Raw genomic sequence first — 22,581 nt, 5'->3', positions numbered from 1 at the left:
GGAACTGGATAACGTACTGACCCACAGTACATGTTCCCTGGCGGATCTGAAGGAGGTCTGAAGAAGCAGAGGTCGTACGCCCAGGTTCGTCAAAGATGCGTCGGAATGCGGCAACAAATTCAGTATAGTTGTTCAATAATGCATCTGCTCGCTCCCACAGCAGAGAGACCCAGTTCAGAGCAGAGCCAGCTAGAAGAGAAACAATATAAGCAACCTTTGATCTGGGAGTTGGAAAGTTCTGTGGCTGCAATTCAAACTGAACCTCGCATTGATTTAGAAATCCACGACACATCTTAGCATTACCATCAAATTTACTTGGTGTAGGAAGATGGATGCGAGACATTGAAACAGAAGCAACTGGAGAGCTAGAAACTGAGGAACTAGGAACAGGAACTGGAACAGAAGAGGACACTGGGGAAACTGAAATTGGAAGTGATTGTTGCAGAGTATCTAAACGTGAAGACATTCCTTGCAGAAATTGAATAATCTGCTGCTGCGCAGCCTCTTGACCATCCAGTCGTGACACTAGGTCTTGGAGTGTCCCTGACCCCACACTCTGACCACCGTCCGGGTCCATGGGCCTCGGACAAACTGTCAGGTCTCTAGGATTGTCTGTTCCCGGCGGGGGCGTTAGTGGGTCAGTGTTGGTATGATGGATAAAACGTGGAGGCAATATAAAAGTCCTGCGCATAGGCGCTGATGTTTTATTATAACTGAGCAGATGGGATAACACAGAGTGAACAGAAAACCGTTAATGGAATGACAATGATTGATAACGGAATTTGAATAACTGAGGTCTCTTGCAAAGGAAATATGAAAATTTATGTATGGGTGTGACAAATATGCGTAATTAAAACCAGAATTATGCAGCAGGAACACACGTGAATAGAGTGTTCATCCAACACTCAAAGGAAATGAATGTTTAAAATTATTTTTCACGTGTTCAATCCTGCGCTATTCTGCTTAACCATGTGCAGGACATATTCCACAAGAGTGCATATATATAAAAACAGATGATCGTGCAACATAAAATGTGTACATGCAGAGCACCACATCCAAATAAAATGAGAAGTTACTGAGCTTTTATAAGTGAATGGATCACACGCTTCTGTGAGCAACTTCTTGATACATGTAGGAGACGAGATCATCCAAGAATCTCTGAAATCAGAAAAAAGTGCTTCCCTCTAATGGGTATAACCCTTTGCAAGGGGGGGTCAGCACAGAGAATAAATAATAGTGCAGTATTTTGTATAAAATCAGAGAGATTTTAATATAAATCGCACTTACAACATATAAGAATAAAAATCACATGTAAAAACTCCTTTCATGGCAACAGCACTGGGACATTGCAAACATATCACCAAAACTCCTGCTGATGTGCTCAGGATGGGGTTCGGCAGCCACAGCTCCGGAATCTGTGGGAGCTTCTCCAAGGTGACAGTGCAGAATGAGTGAGTGTCCAAACAGGCAGGAGTTACGGAAACCACACTTAACGCGTTTCGGACCTCGCTGGGTCCTTCATCAGAAGTGTGGTTACAGTCACAGAATGAACCTTTTAAAGGATTTACTAATTGTTCAAATAGAAACAGCGGTGCGGGATCCTCGTTTCCTGTTCCCCGACCGGAAGTGATATCATCCGCTTGGGAGCGCTGCTTTCCATGACTATTCTACTGGAGGCAGGAAATCCTTCTCTGCTGGCTTCAGCGCTGCGTTCCACTGCGGGTCATAGAATCGCTTGCGCCGCGTTCCACTGCGGGTCATAACGTTCATATAGTCACTAGTGAGAATATTCATTCGAGTCCATGCTTTACACATATAAATAATAGATGTTGATAACATTTTTTGTCCATAAAGATATTCCAACAGACCCTGCCAAAAATGTAAAATATATGGTGATACATACATTCGTAATTTCATAATTTCTCAATGTTAGCCTTCACCATACCGACATCCATAAAGTGACAGTGCTTGTTACAGAATATGTGCAAAGGAGTAATCCATTTATATTAACTAGGTTAAAAAACATCCCAATTCAAATTCATTATTCAAACCATTGGGAGTGAGAGTTTTCAATAAGAAAATCCACCGCATCTCTGCTTTAGATAACCTTTTTTCCACATCCCTGGTTCTCAATTTTGGCAGGATTAGTTCTATACCACAGAAGAATTTTAAATGACATTCCTTTTTATCATGATATTTTTTAAAATGTGCCGACACAGTGTTTGTGTCCAGACCTTTTCTAATGTTGTATATGTGTTTGGCCAGCCTCGTTTTTAAGGCTCTAGTGGTCCTGCCTACGTAGTACAGGCCACAACTACAACCGAACACATATACAACGTTCCGTGAATTGCACGTAATAAATTGATTAATAGTGTAAATCTTATCATTAATAGTTAATTCCTTAATTTTACTGGTATCACTTTTAACTGTTCGACACATAAGGCAACATCCACACCGGTGGAAGCCCTTAGTTCAAACACTCTGACGTGATTCTACATCTAAACTGCTTCTCACGAGTTTATCTTTTAAAGCCGGAGCCTTCCTATAAATAAAAGACGGTGCTGTTGGGAGACTCTCGGAGAGAGCTTGATCCTGCAGCAAGAGCTTCCAATTTCTTCTAAAAATGTTTTCTATGCTTTTAAAATTAGTACTGTACTGACTAATAAAAGCCCATTCATACTTGTCATTTTTCCTTTTATCGCAATCTTTAATTTTTAGCAGATCATCTCTTTCTATGTTATTTATTTTGGTTCGTGCTTTCTCAATTGTGCCTGATGCATAACCCTTTTGTTTAAAACGCTCTGAGATCTCATTCAGCTGTACATCACAAATCTCTTTATCTGTACAATTGCGTTTAACTCTTGAAAACTGACTGAAAGGTATCCCCTCCAGCCAGTTATCATGGTGCAAACTTGATCTCTCAATAAAACTGTTGGTATCAGTAGGTTTTCTATAATTTTTAGTTTTTATGCACCCTTGATCAACATAAATGCACAGGTCCAAGAAATGAATTTCCCTTTTGCTATATGAGAACGTGAGTTTTATCGCCATATTGTTCTCATTAAGTTGATTACAAAACATAGTTAATGATTCCTCATCGCCCTTCCATACAAATAGGATATCATCTATGTACCTCTGCCAGGACACCAGGTTCGCCACTAGACCGCCATCCGGCCATATCTGGCGGTCCTCCCAGTACGCCATAAACAAATTGGCGTAACTAGGGGCGAACCTGGTGCCCATGGCAGTACCCACAACCTGTAGGTAGAAATCGCCATCAAAACCAAAATAATTATTGACAAGTATAAACTCTATTCCTTCTAAAATAAATATTTTTGTCGGTGGATTCAAATCACTTTTTTCTAGGAAAAAGGAGACTGCTGTTAAACCCCTTTCCTTCTCAATGACCGTGCATAACGTGGTGACATCAGCACTGCATAAAAAAAGGTCAGGTTCCCAATTCTGATCCTTAAATTTTCTAAGTACATCTCCTGTATCCTTCAAGAATGCTTTTGTCAGTATTACTAAAGGTTGTAGGTAATAGTCAATTACTGCAGAGTGATGCTATTACAACCCGAAATTATAGGGCGACCAGGTGGGTTATTGCAATCTTTATGGACTTTTGGAAGGGTATATATAGTTGGAATTGTGGGGTTCTTTATCTTGATGAAATCTACTTCATTTTGTGTTAATACCCCATCATCCATCGCTTTTTGTGCAAATACTCCTAGTGCTTTATCAATTTTCAAAGTCGGGTCACTTTTTAGTTTCTTATAAGTGATTCCATTATTAAGTTGTTTGTGAATATCTTCCACATATTTACTTTTGTCCATAAGGACTACTCCCCCACCTTTATCGGCGGGTTTTATTATAAGTTCAGGATCCTCCTTTAAAGATTTGATGGCTTTAAATTCCTTTTTAGTGAGATTTAAACTTCTGTTTGGGCCCTTTTTATTTTTATTGGACAACAGAGCATCAATTTCACTACAGACGACTTTATTGAAGCAGTCGACACAGCTCCCCCTACAGTGGGTGGGATAAAAAGTGGACGGAGGTTTACATTTGGATTTTTTGTTTACCTCTATTGTACTTATGCTTGGTGCTTCTTTCTCTTTATTCAGGAAGAAACATTTCACTGCCAATTTCCTGACAAACTTCTGTACATCCACATAAATTTCAAAAGGATTAGATTGATGCGAAGGAGCGAACTTAAGTCCCTTCTTGAGGACTCTCTCTTTATTAATATATAGGAATTATAACTATAGACAGAGATATAATCAGGAAAGTGATGACCCCTATAGATTGGACACATGGAAGGCCCCTTTTGAGAGGGTACCCAGGAACCATAATTCCTATAATACCACGAATAGATTTTCAGTCTTTCAAGAAATGCAGGATGAAAATCCATCTACCTCATACTCGCCTCGTTTAAACTGGGACCCCAGAACCCCAAGGAGACCCAAAGTATAAAAAATGGTAAAAATAAAAAGAGAATAGGGGAAAAAGAGCGGGAACAAAATCCATATCCAACATACAAAAAAGAAAGAAAAAAGCCCCTAACATAGAAAATAAGACGGGAAAAATTAGTGAGGAAATTAAGATCTTTAATTTGAGTTCAAGAGTGCTAGATATTAATAAAGAGAGAGTCCTCAAGAAGGGACTTAAGTTCGCTCCTTCACATCAATCTAATCCTTTTGAAATTTATGTGGATGTACAGAAGTTTGTCAGGAAATTGGCAGTGAAACGTTTCTTCCTGAATAAAGAGAAAGAAGCACCAAGCATAAGTACAATAGAGGGAAACAAAAAATCCAAATTTAAACCTCCGTCCACTTTTTATCCCACCCACTGTAGGGGGAGCTGTGTCGACTGCTTCAATAAAGTTGTCTGCAGTGAAATTGATGCTCTGTTGTCCAATAAAAATAAAAAGGGCCCAAACAGAAGTTTAAATCTCACTAAAAAGGAATTTAAAGCCATCAAATCTTTAAAGGAGGATCCTGAACTTATAATAAAACCCGCCGATAAAGGTGGGGGAGTAGTCCTTATGGACAAAAGTAAATATGTGGAAGATATTCACAAACAACTTAATAATGGAATCACTTATAAGAAACTAAACAGTGACCCGACTTTGAAAATTGAGAAAGCACTAGGAGTATTTGCACAAAAAGCGATGGATGATGGGGTATTAACACAAAATGAAGTAGATTTCATCAAGATAAAGAACCCCACAATTCCAACTATATATACCCTTCCAAAAGTCCATAAAGATTGCAATAACCCACCTGGTCGCCCTATAATTTCGGGTTGTAATAGCATCACTTCAAATCTCTCTGCAGTAATTGACTATTACCTACAACCTTTAGTAATACTGACAAAAGCATTCTTGAAGGATACAGGAGATGTACTTAGAAAATTTAAGGATCAGAATTGGGAACCTGACCTTTTTTTATGCAGTGCTGATGTCACCACGTTATACACTGTCATTGAGAAGGAAAGGGGTTTAACAGCAGTCTCCTTTTTCCTAGAAAAAAGTGATTTGAATCCACCGACAAAAAGATTTATTTTAGAAGGAATAGAGTTTATACTTGTCAATAATTATTTTGGTTTTGATGGCGATTTCTACCTACAGGTTGTGGGTACTGCCATGGGCACCAGGTTCGCCCCTAGTTACGCCAATTTGTTTATGGCGTACTGGGAGGACCGCCAGATATGGCCGGATGGCGGTCTAGTGGCGAACCTGGTGTCCTGGCAGAGGTACATAGATGATATCCTATTTGTATGGAAGGGCGATGAGGAATCATTAACTATGTTTTGTAATCAACTTAATGAGAACAATATGGCGATAAAACTCACGTTCTCATATAGCAAAAGGGAAATTCATTTCTTGGACCTGTGCATTTATGTTGATCAAGGGAGCATAAAAACTAAAAATTATAGAAAACCTACTGATACCAACTGTTTTTTTGAGAGATCAAGTTTGCACCATGATAACTGGCTGGAGGGGATACCTTTCAGTCAGTTTTCAAGAGTTAAATGCAATTGTACAGATAAAGAGATTTGTGATGTACAGCTGAATGAGATCTCAGAGCGTTTTAAACAAAAGGGTTATGCATCAGGCACAATTGAGAAAGCACGAACCAAAATAAATAACATAGAAAGAGATGATCTGCTAAAAATTAAAGATTGCGATAATAGGAAAAATGACAAGTATGAATGGGCTTTTATTAGTCAGTACAGTACTAATTTTAAAAGCATAGAAAACATTTTTAGAAGAAATTGGAAGCTCTTGCTGCAGGATCAAGCTCTCTCCGAGAGTCTCCCAACAGCACCGTCTTTTATTTATAGGAAGGCTCCGGCTTTAAAAGATAAACTCGTGAGAAGCAGTTTAGATGTAGAATCACGTCAGAGTGTTTGAACTAAGGGCTTCCACCGGTGTGGATGTTGCCTTATGTGTCGAACAGTTAAAAGTGATACCAGTAAAATTAAGGAATTAACTATTAATGATAAGATTTACACTATTAATCAATTTATTACGTGCAATTCACGGAACGTTGTATATGTGTTCGGTTGTAGTTGTGGCCTGTACTACGTAGGCAGGACCACTAGAGCCTTAAAAACGAGGCTGGCCGAACACATATACAACATTAGAAAAGGTCTGGACACACACACTGTGTCGGCACATTTTAAAAAATATCATGATAAAAAGGAATGCCATTTAAAATTCTTCTGTGGTATAGAGCTAATCCTGCCAAAATTGAGAACCAGGGATGTGGAAAAAAGGTTATCTAAAGCAGAGATGCGGTGGATTTTCTTATTGAAAACTCTCACTCCCAATGGTTTGAATAATGAATTTGAATTGGGATATTTTTTAACCTAGTTAATATAAATGGATTACTCCTTTGCACATATTCTGTAACAAGCACTGTCACTTTATGGATGTCGGTATGGTGAAGGCTAACATTGAGAAATTATGAAATTCCGAATGTATGTATCACCATGTATTTTACATTTTTGGCAGGGTCTGTTGGAATATCTTTATGGACAAAAAATGTTATCAACATCTATTATTTATATGTGTAAAGCATGGACTCGAATGAATATTCTCACTAGTGACTATATGGACGCCATGACCCGCAGTGGAATGCGGCGCAAGCGATTCTATGACCCGCAGTGGAACGCAGCGCTGAAGCCAGCAGAGAAGGATTTTCTGCTTCCGGTAGAATAGTCGTGGAACGCAGCGCTCCCAAGCGGATGATATCACTTCCGGTCGGGGAACAGGAAACGAGGATCCCGCACCGCTGTTTCTATTTGAACAATTAGTAAATCCTTTAAAAGGTTCATTCTGTGACTGTAACCACACTTCTGATGAAGGACCCAGCGAGGTCCGAAATGCGTTAAGTGTGGTTTCCGTAACTCCTGCCTGTTTGGACACTCACTCATTCTGCACTGTCACCTTGGAGAAGCTCCCACAGATTCCGGAGCTGTGGCTGCCGAACCCCATCCTGAGCACATCAATAGGAGTTTTGGTGATATGTTTGCAATGTCCCAGTGCTGTTGCCATGAAAGGAGTTTTTACATGTGATTTTTATTCTTATATGTTGTAAGTGCGATTTGTATTAAAACCTCTCTGATTTTATACAAAATACTGCACTATTATTTATTCTCTGTGCTGACCCCCCCTTGCAAAGGGTTATACCCATTATGTTTAAATCAGAGCCCTACATTTTGACCACCATGCTCGATCCTAGGTTTAAAGCCTACGTTGTATCTCTCTTTCCGGCAGACACAAGTCTGCAGATGTTCAAAGAACTGCTGGCGAGACAGTTGTCAAGTCAAGCGAAACGTGACCCGCCAACAGCTCCTCCTTCATTTTCTCCCACCACTGAAGCTGCCAGGAAAAGGATAACATTTCCCAAACCACCTGCTGGTGGTGATGCAGGGCACCGACAACAAGAAACAAAGAAAAATCTGCACTCTCAAAATTCCATAGGAAGATATCTGAGGAGGACCCCTATTAGTATATCTGGAAAAATCCTATATTCTCATGTCGGGGGTGCTACCTAAGACAACCATGAATAACACCTAATACACAAGAAAAAAATGGGGTTGTACTGCTAGGTGCACAAAAATAGAATAAAATTTAACTTTTATTGATACATTGTATTAAGAGACCGATATTTCGGACAGCATGCAAAAAATAGGGTTAAAATTGGATGAGAAATCCAGAAATGTGCTCTAAGATAGAAAAGTGATGAGAATTAAAAAATGTGTCCGCTCCTTTGGTTGCACTGACTCTCTTATAGGGTGTGTTTTTATGATCAATTGGATATCTTTATATGTATTCTATGCCCCTAATAAAGAAAAACACAATTTAAATGCATTTCAAAGTACCCATCATTTGATAGCCCACTGTAGATTTAAATTCACTGTATCATATAAGGCGAAAATAACTGCCGTAAATTCTACTGCTCACACCTGTAATTGGTGTCCACAGATATTGAATAATTAAAGGCTCAAATTGTAATGCATGAAACCAACTGCTCGCTATTGTAAATAGATTTTATAAAGGAATTTGACTAATATGCGGGTATCTACCCTGAATCCCCAATCACAATGATGGCAGGGTACTGAATCCCATATGTCACAAAACTGCTACAAACAATCAGACCACTAGGTCTGCATCAAATCTGAGATGTATGTGCAATAAGTCATACATACTAGTGTAATAAATCACAGGAATGACTATGGTGTGCCCATTAACCTAATAGGCATGCGTCTAATTGGTGTTAATTCTCATGCTGCATATATATCAATTGGCAAATGTTACCCTAATCACTGTATGGTAATGTGCTACCCTGGATATTCCTATGTCGGGTGCACCCCAATCTCCCCGGACAGGGATCTCATTCTCACAATAATGATCTAATCTGTGAGTATTCTCATTTATCTTGTGGGAGCCATCTGTCCCTGCTGTCAATGCTGACAGGGACAATATTCGTGGTAACACTGAAATACACTGAATAAATAAATTGCATCTGTATGTGTTTATTACACTTGTATCCAGTTAAATTTCAAGTCTTTATATTTGCCATATATTTGCAGTGTGAGTAGTCTGGACACAGGACACACCTAAGGTGAATTGACTGTTTTACTATATAGATAACAGAAATGAAATAATATAAGGCTGCTCTTGATTTGTATCTATAGGAACCCCAGTGTTCCTATATTCTCTGCGCAATGACTAACAGTCCTATGCGTATACAATATGCATGTGGCTAGATGGTACTATCAATTATGTATCCCACTGGGTGTCTGAAGCCATAACAGCTGGAACATGACTTAAGCTTTGCCGGTACTAGCCGTGCAGTACTGGGACACCTCTGGATGCGCAATAGCAATTTGATGTCAAGAGCCTATTTTTAATATAGATGATAGCACTGCAACAGTGTGTGAGCTAATCAGCAATTGTCCGATTAGCAAGGTGTTCCCATGCTCATTGTGCAGTGCATATCACCTATCATGCGCCCACATTTAGGTATTAAAAGCCTATTCCTAATACAAGTGACGGCGCTGCAGCAGTGTTAAGACTAATCAGCATTTGTCCGATTAGCGGATGTTCCTGAACACACTGTGCAGAGCCTGTCAGTTATCATGCAGTTACAATATATGCTACAGGTATCAAAGATACTATTATTTGTGGGTATCTCGACTGCATCAGCTTTTGATCGGCATTTGTCCGATGCACGGGTATTCCTGTGTTCGCCGTGCAGTACTCTGATAACCCCGGGTACACAAAATAAAGTATAACGGTCAGTGCAAGAGCATTGTAGCAGTTTTGTGACATATGGGATTCAGTACCCTGCCATCATTGTGATTGGGGATTCAGGGTAGATACCCGCATATTGGTCAAATTCCTTTGTAACACTGGTTTTGAATATTTCTAATGAAGAGTTACAATAGACGTGCCTCCACCCAAGCTCTATATCTTTATGTTTTAGGCTTGCTTGGGTAAGCCTAATTGATGCATGTAGTGTGTACTTATATGCTGATACACTATATACCTTATATTAATTGTTCTCTTTTTCAGTCATCGAGTCTTCTTTGATCAACTACCCGGAACAGGATTTATGTAAGTATATAACATTTATTATTATATCTTTAATCAGCATCATATATATCATACTTCGGTAGTATATTAAAACATTTTTTAATATAATAAAATATCAACATTTAATCAATACAATAAACATATATTGTCTATCACCTCAATTACAATCTAAAATATCAACCATATAGGAGTGACCCGGGTCCTCAGAAGTCTATAATGAGCTCGTTGGGGCCCTTAGCATTACCGAGAGTTACGTTTTAGTGTTAACACGAGATTTGGATTACGCTGTTACAATCTGTTGGTTGTCATACTGACGTAGGTGTTTATTCTCTTAGATTATTAAATTATATTCCTCAAGTGGTATCTTTCTTAGATCAACGTGTATACTTTCGTGTACTTTATACTACTATTTATAATCCATATGGTTAATAAAGTATCTGTAGAAAACCTTGATTTCACAATCTTCTGTTTTCTGCTTGTAGATAGTATTATAATAAGCTAATACTCAATTTTGTCATATCACCTCAGTCTCTACTATTAATGGAAGGTGTCAAATAAATTATAAAGTAGTCTTTATTTAGCTTAGGTATTACCACTTGGATTTATATAGTTAGTTCCTTTCTCTCTCTTCTTCTCTAAATCTGAATTTAGGTCACAAGAAATGGTATAAATAGTAGACTTGCTTCTATATAATCCAATGTCTATCCATTAGGACCCTCAGTCTTTGGTGCTTTAAGGTACAACTAGATAGCAATAGAGTCTAATTGTAATGTTGTAGCTGTCTCTGCTTATTACTATTTAATATTATGCAGAGATTCCTCTAGGGGGAGCTTGTGATCCATATATATATATAAGTGAGCAGTAAAATATTTCATTGGAGGAAGCAATATGGGAGGGTATGTATGATTGATGTATGTGCGGTGCAATCCCACCTCATCCTTCCGATGTCACTCCCCCGACTCCTCCTTTAATGCTCTGCGGCTCGTCTAAGTCCGTCCTTCGGCGTATTTCACAGCTGCAGTCCCTCCTACCGTCTTCCGTGCTTCCCTCTGCCGCACTTCTCTAAGAGTCAGTGATCTCCCGAGACTCCTGGAGGGATGGCCGGGCTAGCGGGTAAGATTATTTACCTGCCGCCGTAATCCGCCGTCTTTCGTCAGTCACCCGATGTCACCGTCTTTCTCCTCCAGCTCTATTTTTCTCCTGGTAGCCGCGATTAGAGTCCCGGCGGGCTGCAGTCTCCTCCAGAGCTACCTCTCCGTTCTTTGCTCTCCCCCGTACTGTCCTTCTCCAACCGTCAAAACCCTCCAACCGCTGTCGGCTCTCGTGGCTTCTCCAGCTCGAGGCACATCCCTCACATCCACGAGGTCTTCCAGCAATTTCTCTTCATTTCCCCATGCGCACCTTTCAGTTCAATGGAATCAATACATAGCGAACCTACACCACTTTATTACATTTATATCATCTATATATATATATATATATATCAAATAAAAAACATTCAATTTGTTTACCATGCACTTTGTTTAACCAGTGGGTTACACTCTCCCCCTGGTGATTCCATTAAATTAAACACCATGGGATCACCAACTTATCTACATATCAGATAGAGCATAAAAATAAGGCCAGTAAGACTCAATATTATAATGAGTGATTACTCTGGGAATAATCTCTGGAGTCCCCAATTGATCGTAAGTCATCATAAGAGGGGGTTGTCTATGTCTTTTGGGCCTATCCATATTGCCCATCTCCCCTCCGTTATCGCTAAAAGATGTGTAATCTCCTAACTCTTCTGGTCTATTAATGATTTCTTCCTCCAATAACTTCCAATCATCTCCTGCTGATTCATGAAAGTCTCTTTCTTGTCCCATACTATGGGGATTTGTTTCGTATTGACTGTCCATTACATTCTCTGGTTCAATCTCATCTTCATATATTTCTGCTTGTTCTTTATAATAACAACCCTGACCTGCCTCTTCTTCCTCTCTATCTTCCTTATCCTCCAACTCTCCTTTTTCTTTTGATCTATCATCCACCCTCTGTCTAGGGGAGGTATCTGTATTCTTATTCATTCTTTCCTCATCTTCCAGTCGAACTTCCCTACCTATGTGAAGTAGGTTTTGTCTGTGATGGGTTAATATAGCTCCTTTCCCATTTTCTAATTGTATTCTGTATACTGGTAGATCACTAAATTTTTCTATTATGATATAGGGTTCTTCCTTCCATCGGTTGGCGATTTTGAATTTTCTTGGCATTCCCAATTGTCTCAGCAATACTCTATCTCCCGGGGACAAAACTTGGTCTCTCACTTTCCGATCATATTAGACCTTGTTCTTTTCCCCACTCTGGCGTGCCGCCCGTTCTGCTAGTTGGTAAGCATTAGACAATTCTTGTCTTAATTTTTCGACATACTTCACATGAGATTTATATGAAATTTCTCCTGACGAAACCCCAAGACTTACATCTATTGGGAGCTTCGCCTCTCGTCCAAACATCAAGTAATACGGTGAGTATCCAGTGGTCTCATTCTGGGTGCAATTATAAGCATGTATCAACTGGTCAATGTAACGTCTACAATGATGTTTGTTCAAGGGACTCAGGGTTCCCAACATATTCAGTAGTGTCCTGTTGAAACGTTCCGGTTGTGGGTCGCCTTGAGGGTGATATGGAGTAGTTCTAGATTTTTGAATCCCACACATCATACAAAGTTCTTTGATCAGTTTACTTTCGAAATCTCTCCCTTGATCGGAGTGTAGTCTATGGGGAAGTCCATAATGAATAAAGAATTTGCTCCAAAGAGTGTTCGCTACCGTAGAAGCTTTCTGATTTGGTGTTATGTAAGCTTGAGCATATCTGGTAAAATGGTCGGTTACTACCAAAATATAATTTTTTTTTCCCTTGCTCCATTTCCAGAGTGAGAAAGTCCATGCATACTAAATCCAAAGGGCCATTACTTTTAATGTTTACTAAAGGGGCCACACGATTAGGTAAGGTTTTCCTGATTATACATTTTCCACAATTCCTACAATACTGGTCTACTTCTTTGGATAGGTTTGGCCAATAAAACCTATCGGTTACTAGCTTTAAAGTCTTTTCAACTCCCAAGTGACCATGTTGGTCGTGTAATGCTTGCATACTTCTAATACGATGTTTTCTGGGTAATACAAGTTGATATCGTTCTCTACCATCAGATAGCTGAGTGTATCTGTATAGTATACCTTTCTTCATAACAAAGTTTTTTGTTTGTTTCAGTAGCAGCTGTATCTCCAATTTCCACTCAGCTGTCATATTGTCAGCTTTCTTATTTATGGCTCCTGGCATCACCCATTTTATACATGGATCTTGTAGTTGTTCTTGTCTAAGCTGATATCTCTTTACTCTTGGTAGATCTTCCAATTCCATTTGACTAACCCAACAATAGGATAACGGTAGAGCTTCAGCAGTTGCTCCCAAGGCACTTACAACTTTACTTACGGCCATACCAATTACTCTCATATTATGGCATATTCCTTGGACCTCCCCGGCGGGTATTTCGATCCAATCCTCATTTTCGTTTTTTTCCACAAATTGTCCAGGTATTCTAGAAAGAGAGTCAGCATCCACATTACTTACTCCAGGCCGGTATTTCAAAGAAAAATCATAGAGAGCAAGTGCCGCTAACTATCTGTGCCCAGTTGCATCCAATTTTGCGGTAGTCTGTATATAAGTCAGTGGGTTATTGTCCGTGTGTATCTCAAATTTCACTCCATACAAATAGTCGTGAAATTTATCCACTACACACAACTTTAATGAGAGGAACTCTAATTTGTGTGTGGGATATCTCCTCTCGCTTTCTGATATCCCTCTGCTGGCAAATGATACTGGCCGTAATCCTTCAGAATGTTGCTGGTATAACACTCCTCCCAGTCCACTAGTAGATGCGTCTATATGAAGGACATATGGTAGACAGGGGTCAGCATATGCTAATACAGGTGCGTGCGTCAGACTATGTTTCAACAATACAAATGCCTTTTCACACTGGTCGTTCCATCGCTCCCCAAATGGATCATTGGGATGGTGATAATCTCCATTCATGGCGAGTTTTGGGGTTTTTCCTTTTCTCACATTGGGGTATCCTTTGGTCAGGTCCGTTAAAGGTTTTGCCTGAGCTGAATAATTCTGTACAAATCGTCGATAGTATCCACAAAAACCTAGGAAAGATCGTAACTCCTTCAGTTTTGTAGGTCGAGGCCAGTTCATCACAGCTTGAACTTTTTCTAGGTCTGTTGACACTCCATATCTACTAACGATATGCCCTAGGTATTTAACCTCTGATTGACATAAATGACACTTGTCTACAGACAATTTCAGGCCTCCTTCCATCAATCGATCTAGTACTTTGAAAAGTCGACGATTATGTTCTTCAAGAGTGGCCCCAAATACTATGATGTCATCTAAGTATACGATCACTTCTCGGTAATTCATATCCCCGATTATCTTTTCCATAGCACGTTGGAAGGTAGCTGGTGCGCCTTTTACCCCTTGGGGCATCTGTAGGAATTCAAAAAATCCTAACGGGCATATGAATGCCGTTTTCTCTCTGTCTTCAGACCTCATTGGTATTTGATAATACCCATTTCTCAAATCCAATACAGAGAATAATACACTCCCTTGCAGGCAATCTAAAGCCTCATCTATTCTTGGCACTGTGTATTGATCGGCCACTGTTCGATGGTTCAGGGTCCTGTAATCAATGCAAATTCGGAGATTTCCATTTTTCTTTCGTGCTATCACAATCGGGGAGGCGTACGGCCTCTTGGATTCCATTATTACTTGGTTTTCCAGTAGACCCTTCAGATGTTTCCTCACGTCCTCAAAGTCCGCTGGAGCTATTCTCCTAGAACGTTCTCTAAAGGGTGTATTATCCGTTAGTCGGATACCATGTTCTATCCCTTTAGCTTTTCCTAAATCCCACTCTCCTGTAGAGAAAACGGGTTCTCGGGATTCCAATTCTGAAATTAACCGTAATTTTTCATCATGTTCAATCTCACTTCCTACAAAACAGACGTCAAATGGGCTATTGTCTTCTTTCTGAGCTATTTCAGCAACACTTTCACAGGATGTTGACATCACCTCAGTCCTCTTCTCCTCTCTCCTCAACCATTCCATAAGAAGGGAATAAATCCTAGTGTTGGTTCCTATAATCATATGGGGTTCACCCCTACTCTCTGGGACTTCCGGACACACCAGTGCTATTAATGGTATTTGCAGTTTCTCTTCACATTCTTCTTGATATATTTCTAAACTAGCCATTATGTATCCTAAATAAGGATATTTCTCCACACTCAAACCCCATATCACTAGTCCCGATAACGGTTGTATGGGTACATCAGTTAGGTATTTTCTATACCAGTCCTCGAATATGATTGATACTTGGGAACCACTATCAACAAGTACCTTACAAGGGTGTCCGTTTATTTTAGCCGTCATTATAGGAGACGGTCCCATCAGTCCCTCAGGCAGGACTCCATTCCACCATGTGCTCCCCATCGCGCAGCGACCAACCTCTAGGAGACCTATGGGGGGTTCACAGGTCTCCCTTGTCCGTTTCCCCGATCTTGATCTTCACTGTCAGTGTTATGGGAGGGATTATTATACATCCGGTTCGGGTTCCGATTCAAATTACATTCAAAAGCTCGATGGCCAATCCTCCCGCACTTAAAACAGCCCCTATTATTAACACTGCCCCTTCTACCTCCACTCCGTGTTGAATCACTAGATGTATTACTCTGGGAAGGGTTGTTGCTGTTTTGTGTAGCAATAAATTGTTCTATCCTCTTGTTCTGTTCTTCCATTAGTTTTATGATTTTTTCCTCTAAAGGGGAAGTCTCATTCACGGTTTGTATTACCTTAACCTTCTTTACTGTCTTCTCTCTCATCTCAATCAATACTTCTTCTTGTTTGATTTCTTTTAGTATCTCATTGAATCCAGGAGGTGGTTCTTTTTTTAAGGAACACCTCAGTTTCTGTGCTACAGGATCAGTCGTTAAAGCACCTCGTAATACTTGTCTCATACGACTTTTATCTACTTCTTCTCTGGTGATACCTTTTTTTTCTACAATCTTATACAGCAGTTTATCGATTCTTATGACATAGGCACTCAATTTCTCACCAGATTCTTGAAAAGTGTGATGTAATCTTGATAAAAGATCCCCTACATCTTCCATAGTGCCGTATGCGTAGTCCAAAGCTTCAAGGTAAGTCTCCAGGGTGGCATTTGGATTACTTCTCCTGGCAGCTTGTATTATCCCCATGGCAGGGCCTCTTAGACTCTCCACCACCCTTTGTCGCTTTATTTTATCTGGCCACTGCCATTCTTCCGCTTGTTGGACGGCTGCTTCTTTCCATGACTCATAAGGCTCTTCCCCTGTAGGTACGGGCACTATACCCGAGAATATCCTCAACCTCCTATAACTCCCTTCGTAATGCCATCTCTCAAGTTGGGAGACCACCCATTCCACCATGGTCTCGAATTGTCCCCCATTCATATTTGTGGCATTGTGTCCATTTCCACTAGCCTCTCCTCTATTCACACTCTCAGGCGAGATCATCGCAGAGACAGGAACACTGGTGGAATCATCTTCCCGGATATTAGGACCAATAATAGACCATCTACGTCCGGTTTCTTCATCAGCCATTATCATTTATGGTATTAGATTAATGTCTAATTCCTTTTCTGTTTCGATCAGTACAGCAATCTTCTTTCCTGCCTCGTCATCCCACTGGTCTACTATATTGGGTCTAATTATTCCATAGAGGGTACCCACTTTACGTAATACAGCTTCATCCGCAGTTTCTGATAACTCTCCTCCTACTCCAATACACTTTCTGGGGTTTACCCCCTTCCTCTGACACCAGAAGTAAAGGTCATCTCCAGTTAGCCCTTCCATTTGATCTGCTTAAAGTAATTATTCTTACTATTACTCACTGGGATCTCAGCAGTGCCTCCATAAATGTAACACTGGTTTTGAATATTTCTAATGAAGAGTTACAATAGACGTGCCTCCACCCAAGCTCTATATCTTTATGTTTTAGGCTTGCTTGGGTAAGCCTAATTGATGCATGTAGTATGTACTTATATGCTGATACACTATTTACCTTATATTAATTGTTCTCTTTTTCAGTCATCGAGTCTTCTTTGATCAACTACCCGGAACAGGATTTATGGTAAGTATATAACATTTATTATTATATCTTTAATCAGCATCATATATATCATACTTCGGTAGTATATTAAAAAAAATTTAATATAATAAAATATCAACATTTAATCAATACAATAAACATATATTGTCTATCACCTCAATTACAATCTAAAATATCAACCATATAGGAGTGACCCGGGTCCTCAGAAGTCTATAATGAGCTCGTTGGGGCCCTTAGCATTACCGAGAGTTACGTTTTAGTGTTAACACGAGATTTGGATTACGCTGTTACAATCCGTTGGTCGTCATACTGACGTAGGTGTTTATTCTCTTAGATTATTAAATTATATTCCTCAAGTGGTATCTTTCTTAGATCAACGTGTATACTTTCGTGTACTTTATACTACTATTTATAATCCATATGGTTAATAAAGTATCTGTAGATAACCTTGATTTCACAATCTTCTGTTTTCTGCTTGTAGATAGTATTATAATAAGCTAATACTCAATTTTGTCATATCACCTCAGTCTCTACTATTAATGGAAGGTGTCAAATAAATTATAAAGTAGTCTTTATTTAGCTTAGGTATTACCACTTGGATTTATATAGTTAGTTCCTTTCTCTCTCTTCTTCTCTAAATCTGAATTTAGGTCACAAGAAATGTTATAAATAGTAGACTTGCTTCTATATAATCCAATGTCTATCCATTAGGACCCTTAGTCTTTGGTGCTTTAAGGTACAACTAGATAGCAATAGAGTCTAATTGTAATGTTGTAGCTGTCTCTGCTTATTACTATTTAATATTATCCAGAGATTCCTCTAGGGGGAGCTTGTGATCCATATATATATATAAGTGAGCAGTAAAATATTTCATTGGAGGAAGCAATATGGGAGGGTATGTATGATTGATGTATGTGCGGTGCAATCCCACCTCATCCTTCCGATGTCACTCCCCCGACTCCTCCTTTAATGCTCTGCGGCTCGTCTAAGTCCGTCCTTCGGCGTATTTCACAGCTGCAGTCCCTCCTACCGTCTTCCGTGCTTCCCTCTGCCGCACTTCTCTAAGAGTCAGTGATCTCCCGAGACTCCTGGAGGGATGGCCGGGCTAGCGGGTAAGATTATTTACCTGTCGCCGTAATCCGCCGTCTTTCGTCAGTCACCCGATGTCACCGTCTTTCTCCTCCAGCTCTATTTTTCTCCTGGTAGCCGCGATTAGAGTCCCGGCGGACTGCAGTCTCCTCCAGAGCTACCTCTCCGTTCTTTGCTCTCCCCCGTACTGTCCTTCTCTAACTGTCAAAACCCTCCAACCGCTGTCGGCTCTCGTGGCTTCTCCAGCTCGAGGCACATCCCTCACATCCACGAGGTCTTCCAGCAATTTCTCTTCATTTCCCCATGCGCACCTTTCAGTTCAATGGAATCAATACATAGCGAACCTACACCACTTTATTACATTTATATCATCTATATATATATATATATATATATATATATATATCAAATTAAAAACATTCAATTTGTTTACCATGCACTTTGTTTAACCAGTGGATTACACCTTTATAAAATCTATTTACAATAGCGAGCAGTTGGTTTCATGCATTACAATTTGAGCCTTTAATTATTCAATATCTGTGGACACCAATTACAGGTGTGAGCAGTAGAATTTACGGCAGTTATTTTCGCCTTATATGATACAGTGAATTTAAATCTACAGTGGGCTATCAAATGATGGGTACTTTGAAATGCATTTAAATTGTGTTTTTCTTTATTAGGGGCATAGAATACATATAAAGATATCCAATTGATCATAAAAACACACCCTATAAGAGAGTCAGTGCAACCAAAGGAGCGGACACATTTTTTAATTCTCATCACTTTTCTATCTTAGAGCACATTTCTGGATTTCTCATCCAATTTTAACCCTATTTTTCGCAAGCTGTCCGAAATATCGGTCTCTTAATACAATGTATCAATAAAAGTTAAATTTTATTCTATTTTTGTGCACCTAGCAGTACAACCCCATTTTTTTCTTGTGTATTAGGTGATGCAGGGCAGTCAGGAGCAAGTGCTGACATCTGGTCTGGACTGAAGGACCTGCCAACGATTACTGACATGTCGTCTACTGTCACTGCATATGATTCTGTCACCATTGAAAGAATGGTGGACGATTATATGAGTGACAGCATCACTGTAGGCATGTCAGGCAGTCCGTATGTATACTGGCAGGAAAAAGAGGCAATTTGGAGGCCCTTGCATAAACTGGCTTTAATTATACCTAAGTTGCCCCCCCTCCAGTGTGTACTCCGAAATAGTGTTTAGTGCAGCCGCTCACCTTGTCAGCGATCGGCGTAGGAGGTTACTTCCAGAAAATGTGAAGAAGATGATGTTCATCAAAATTAATTATAATCAATTCCTCCGTGAAGACATTTACCAATTGCCTCTAGAAAGTACACAGGGACCTGTGATGGTGGATTCCAGTGGGGACGAATTAATACTCTGTGAGGAGGGGGATGTACACAGTGAAGGAGGTGAGGAATCGGACGATGAGTAGGTGGACATCCTGCCTCTGTAGAGCCAGTTTGTGCAAGGAGAGATTGATTGCTTCTTTTTTGGTGGGGGCCCAAACCAACCAGTCATTTCAGCCACAGTCGTGTGGCAGACCCTGTCGCTGAAATGATGGGTTTGTTAAAGTGTTCATGTCCTGTTTATACAACATAAGGGTGGGTGGGAGGCCCCAAGGACAATTTCATCTTGCACCTCTTTTTAAAAAAAATTTCTTTGCATCATCTGCTGTTTGGGGACTATTTTTTGAAGTGCCATCCTGTCTGACACTCCTAGATGGGCTAGGTGTTTGTGCCGCCCACTTGGGTCACTTAGCTTAGTCATCCAGCGACCTCGGTGCAAATTTTAGGACTAAAAATAAAATTGTGAGGTGTTCAGAATAGACTGGAAATGAGTGGAAACTATGGTTGTTGAGGTTAATAATACTATAGGATCAAAATTACCACCAAATTCTATGATTTAAGCTGTTTTTGAGGGTTTTTTGAAAAAAAAAAAAAAAAACCACCCGAATCCGAAACACACCCGAAACAGTCCGTCTGACATACCTACTTGGATGCTGTCACTCATATAATCGTCCACCATTCTTTCAATGGTGACAGAATCATATGCAGTGACAGTAGACAACATGTCAATAATCATTTTCAGGTCCTTCAGTCCGGACCAGATGTCAGCACTTGCTCCTGACTGCCCTGCATCACCGCCAGCGAGTGGTTTTGGAAATGTTATCCTTTTCCTGGCAGCTCCAATGGCTGTAGAAAATGAAGGAGGAGCTGTTGGCGGGTCACGTTCCGATTGACTTGACAATTGTCTCACCAGCAGGTCTTTGAACATCTGCAGACTTGTGTCTGCCGGAAAGAGAGATACAACATAGGCTTTAATCCTAGGATCGAGCACAGTGGCCAAAATGTAGTGCTCTGATTTCAACAGATTGACCACCCATGAATCCTGGTTAAGCGAATGAAGGGCTCCATCCACAAGTCCCACATGCCTAGCGGAAACGCTCCACTTTATCTCCTCCTTCAATCTCTCCAGCTGCTTCTGCAAAAGCCTGATGAGCGGAATGATCTGACTTAGGCTGGCAGTGTCTGAACTGACTTCATGTGTGGCAAGTTCAAAGGGTTGGAGGACCTTGCACAACATGGAAATCATTCTCCACTGCACTTGAGTCAAGTGCATTCCCCCTCCTTTGCCTATATCGTAGGCAGATGTATAGGCTTGAATGGCCTTTTGCTGCTCCTCCATCCTCTGAAGCATATAGAGGGTTGAATTCTACCTCATTACCACCTCTTGCTTCAGCTAATGGCAGGGCATGTTCAGGAGTGTTTGCTGGTGCTCCAGTCTTCGGCACGCAGTGGCTGAATGCCAAAAGTGGCCCACAATTTTTCGGCCCACCGACAGCATCTCCTGCACGCCCCTGTCGTTATTCAAAAAATTATGCACCACCAAATTAATTGTATGTGCAAAACATAGGACGTGCTGGAATTTGCCCACATGTAATGCACGCAGAATATTGGTGGCGTTGTCCGATATCACAAATCCCCAGAAGAGTCCAATTGGGGTAAGCCAATCTGCGATGATGTTCCTCAGTTTCCGTAAGAGGTTGTCAGCTGTGTGCCTCTTATGGAAAGCGGTGATACAAAGTGTAGCCCGCCCAGGAACGAGTTGACGTTTGCGAGATGCTGCTACTGGTGCCGCCGCTGTTGTTGCTGCGGGAGGCAATACATCTACCCAGTGGGCTGTCACAGTTGTATAGTCCTTAGTCTGCACTGCTCCACTTGTCCACATGTCCGTGGTTAAGTGGACAGTGGGTACAACTGCATTTTTAGGACACCGAGGACACTTTTTCTGACATCTGTGTACATTCTCGATATCGCCTGCCTAGAGAAGTGAAACCTAGATGGGATTTTGTACCAGGGACACACTACCTCAAGCAATTCTCTAAGTCCCTGTGAACCAACGGTGGAAACCGGATGCACGTCTAACACCAACATAGTTGTCAAGGCCTAAGTTATCCGCTTTGCAACAGTATGACTGCTGTGATATTTCATCTTCCTCGCAAAGGACTGTTGGACAGTCAATTGCTCAGGGATGACGATCGACTCCCAGCAGCAACAACAGCAGCGCCAGCAGCAACAGCAGCAGTAGGCGTTCCATTCAAGGATCCATCGGAGGAATCCCAGTTAGGAGAGGACTCGTCAGTCTTGCCAGTGACATGGCCTGCAGGACTATTGGCGTTCCTGTCTAAGGAGGAAATTGACATTGAGTGAGTTGGTGGTGTGGTTTGCAGGAGCTTGGGTACAAGAGGAAGAAGGGATTTAGTTGTTAGTGAACTGCTTCCGCTGATACCCAAAGTTTTTGAACTTGTCAATGACTTCTGATGAATGCGCTCCAGGTGACGTATAAGGGAGTATGTTCCTAGGTGGTTAACGTCCTTACCCTACTTATTACAGCTTGACAAAGGCAACACATGGCTTGACACCTGTTGTCCGCTTTTCTGTTAAAATAATTCCACACCGAAGAGGTGATTTTTTTTTTGTATTTTGACCAGGCATTGCAATGGCCTTATTCATCCCACGGGCAACAGGTGTCTCCCCATGTGCCTGGCTGAAACAAACCACCTCACCATCAGAATCCTCCTCGTCAATTTCCTCTTCAGCACCAGCAACACCCATATCCTCATCCTGGTGTACTTCAATTAGTGACATCTTCAATTTGATTATGAGGAACTGGACTGT

At 40.7% G+C, this 22,581-nt stretch overlaps 1 protein-coding gene across 1 annotated transcript; it reads right to left on the bottom strand.

Moving 5' to 3' along the window:
- Nucleotides 1–15,657: 15,657 nt before the first annotated feature.
- LOC134929578 (paraneoplastic antigen Ma3 homolog) lies at nt 15,658–16,779 on the bottom strand. The gene has a single exon (XM_063925169.1). The coding sequence runs from the start codon at nt 16,777–16,779 to the stop codon at nt 15,658–15,660; it is 1,122 nt and encodes a 373-aa protein (XP_063781239.1).
- Between the last annotated feature and the right edge of the window lie 5,802 nt (nt 16,780–22,581).

This window comes from Pseudophryne corroboree, chromosome 5, assembly GCF_028390025.1.
Source record: "Pseudophryne corroboree isolate aPseCor3 chromosome 5, aPseCor3.hap2, whole genome shotgun sequence".
Lineage (NCBI taxonomy): Eukaryota > Metazoa > Chordata > Amphibia > Anura > Myobatrachidae > Pseudophryne > Pseudophryne corroboree.
The sequence above is the reverse complement of the archived record's forward strand: the minus strand, read 5'-3'. Positions and strand labels throughout refer to the sequence as shown.

What these genes read in the sequence shown, in the direction of transcription:
- LOC134929578 (XM_063925169.1), bottom strand. Translation starts at nt 16,779, where the DNA reads ATGGCTGATGAAGAAACCGGACGTAGATGGTCTATTATTGGTCCTAAT.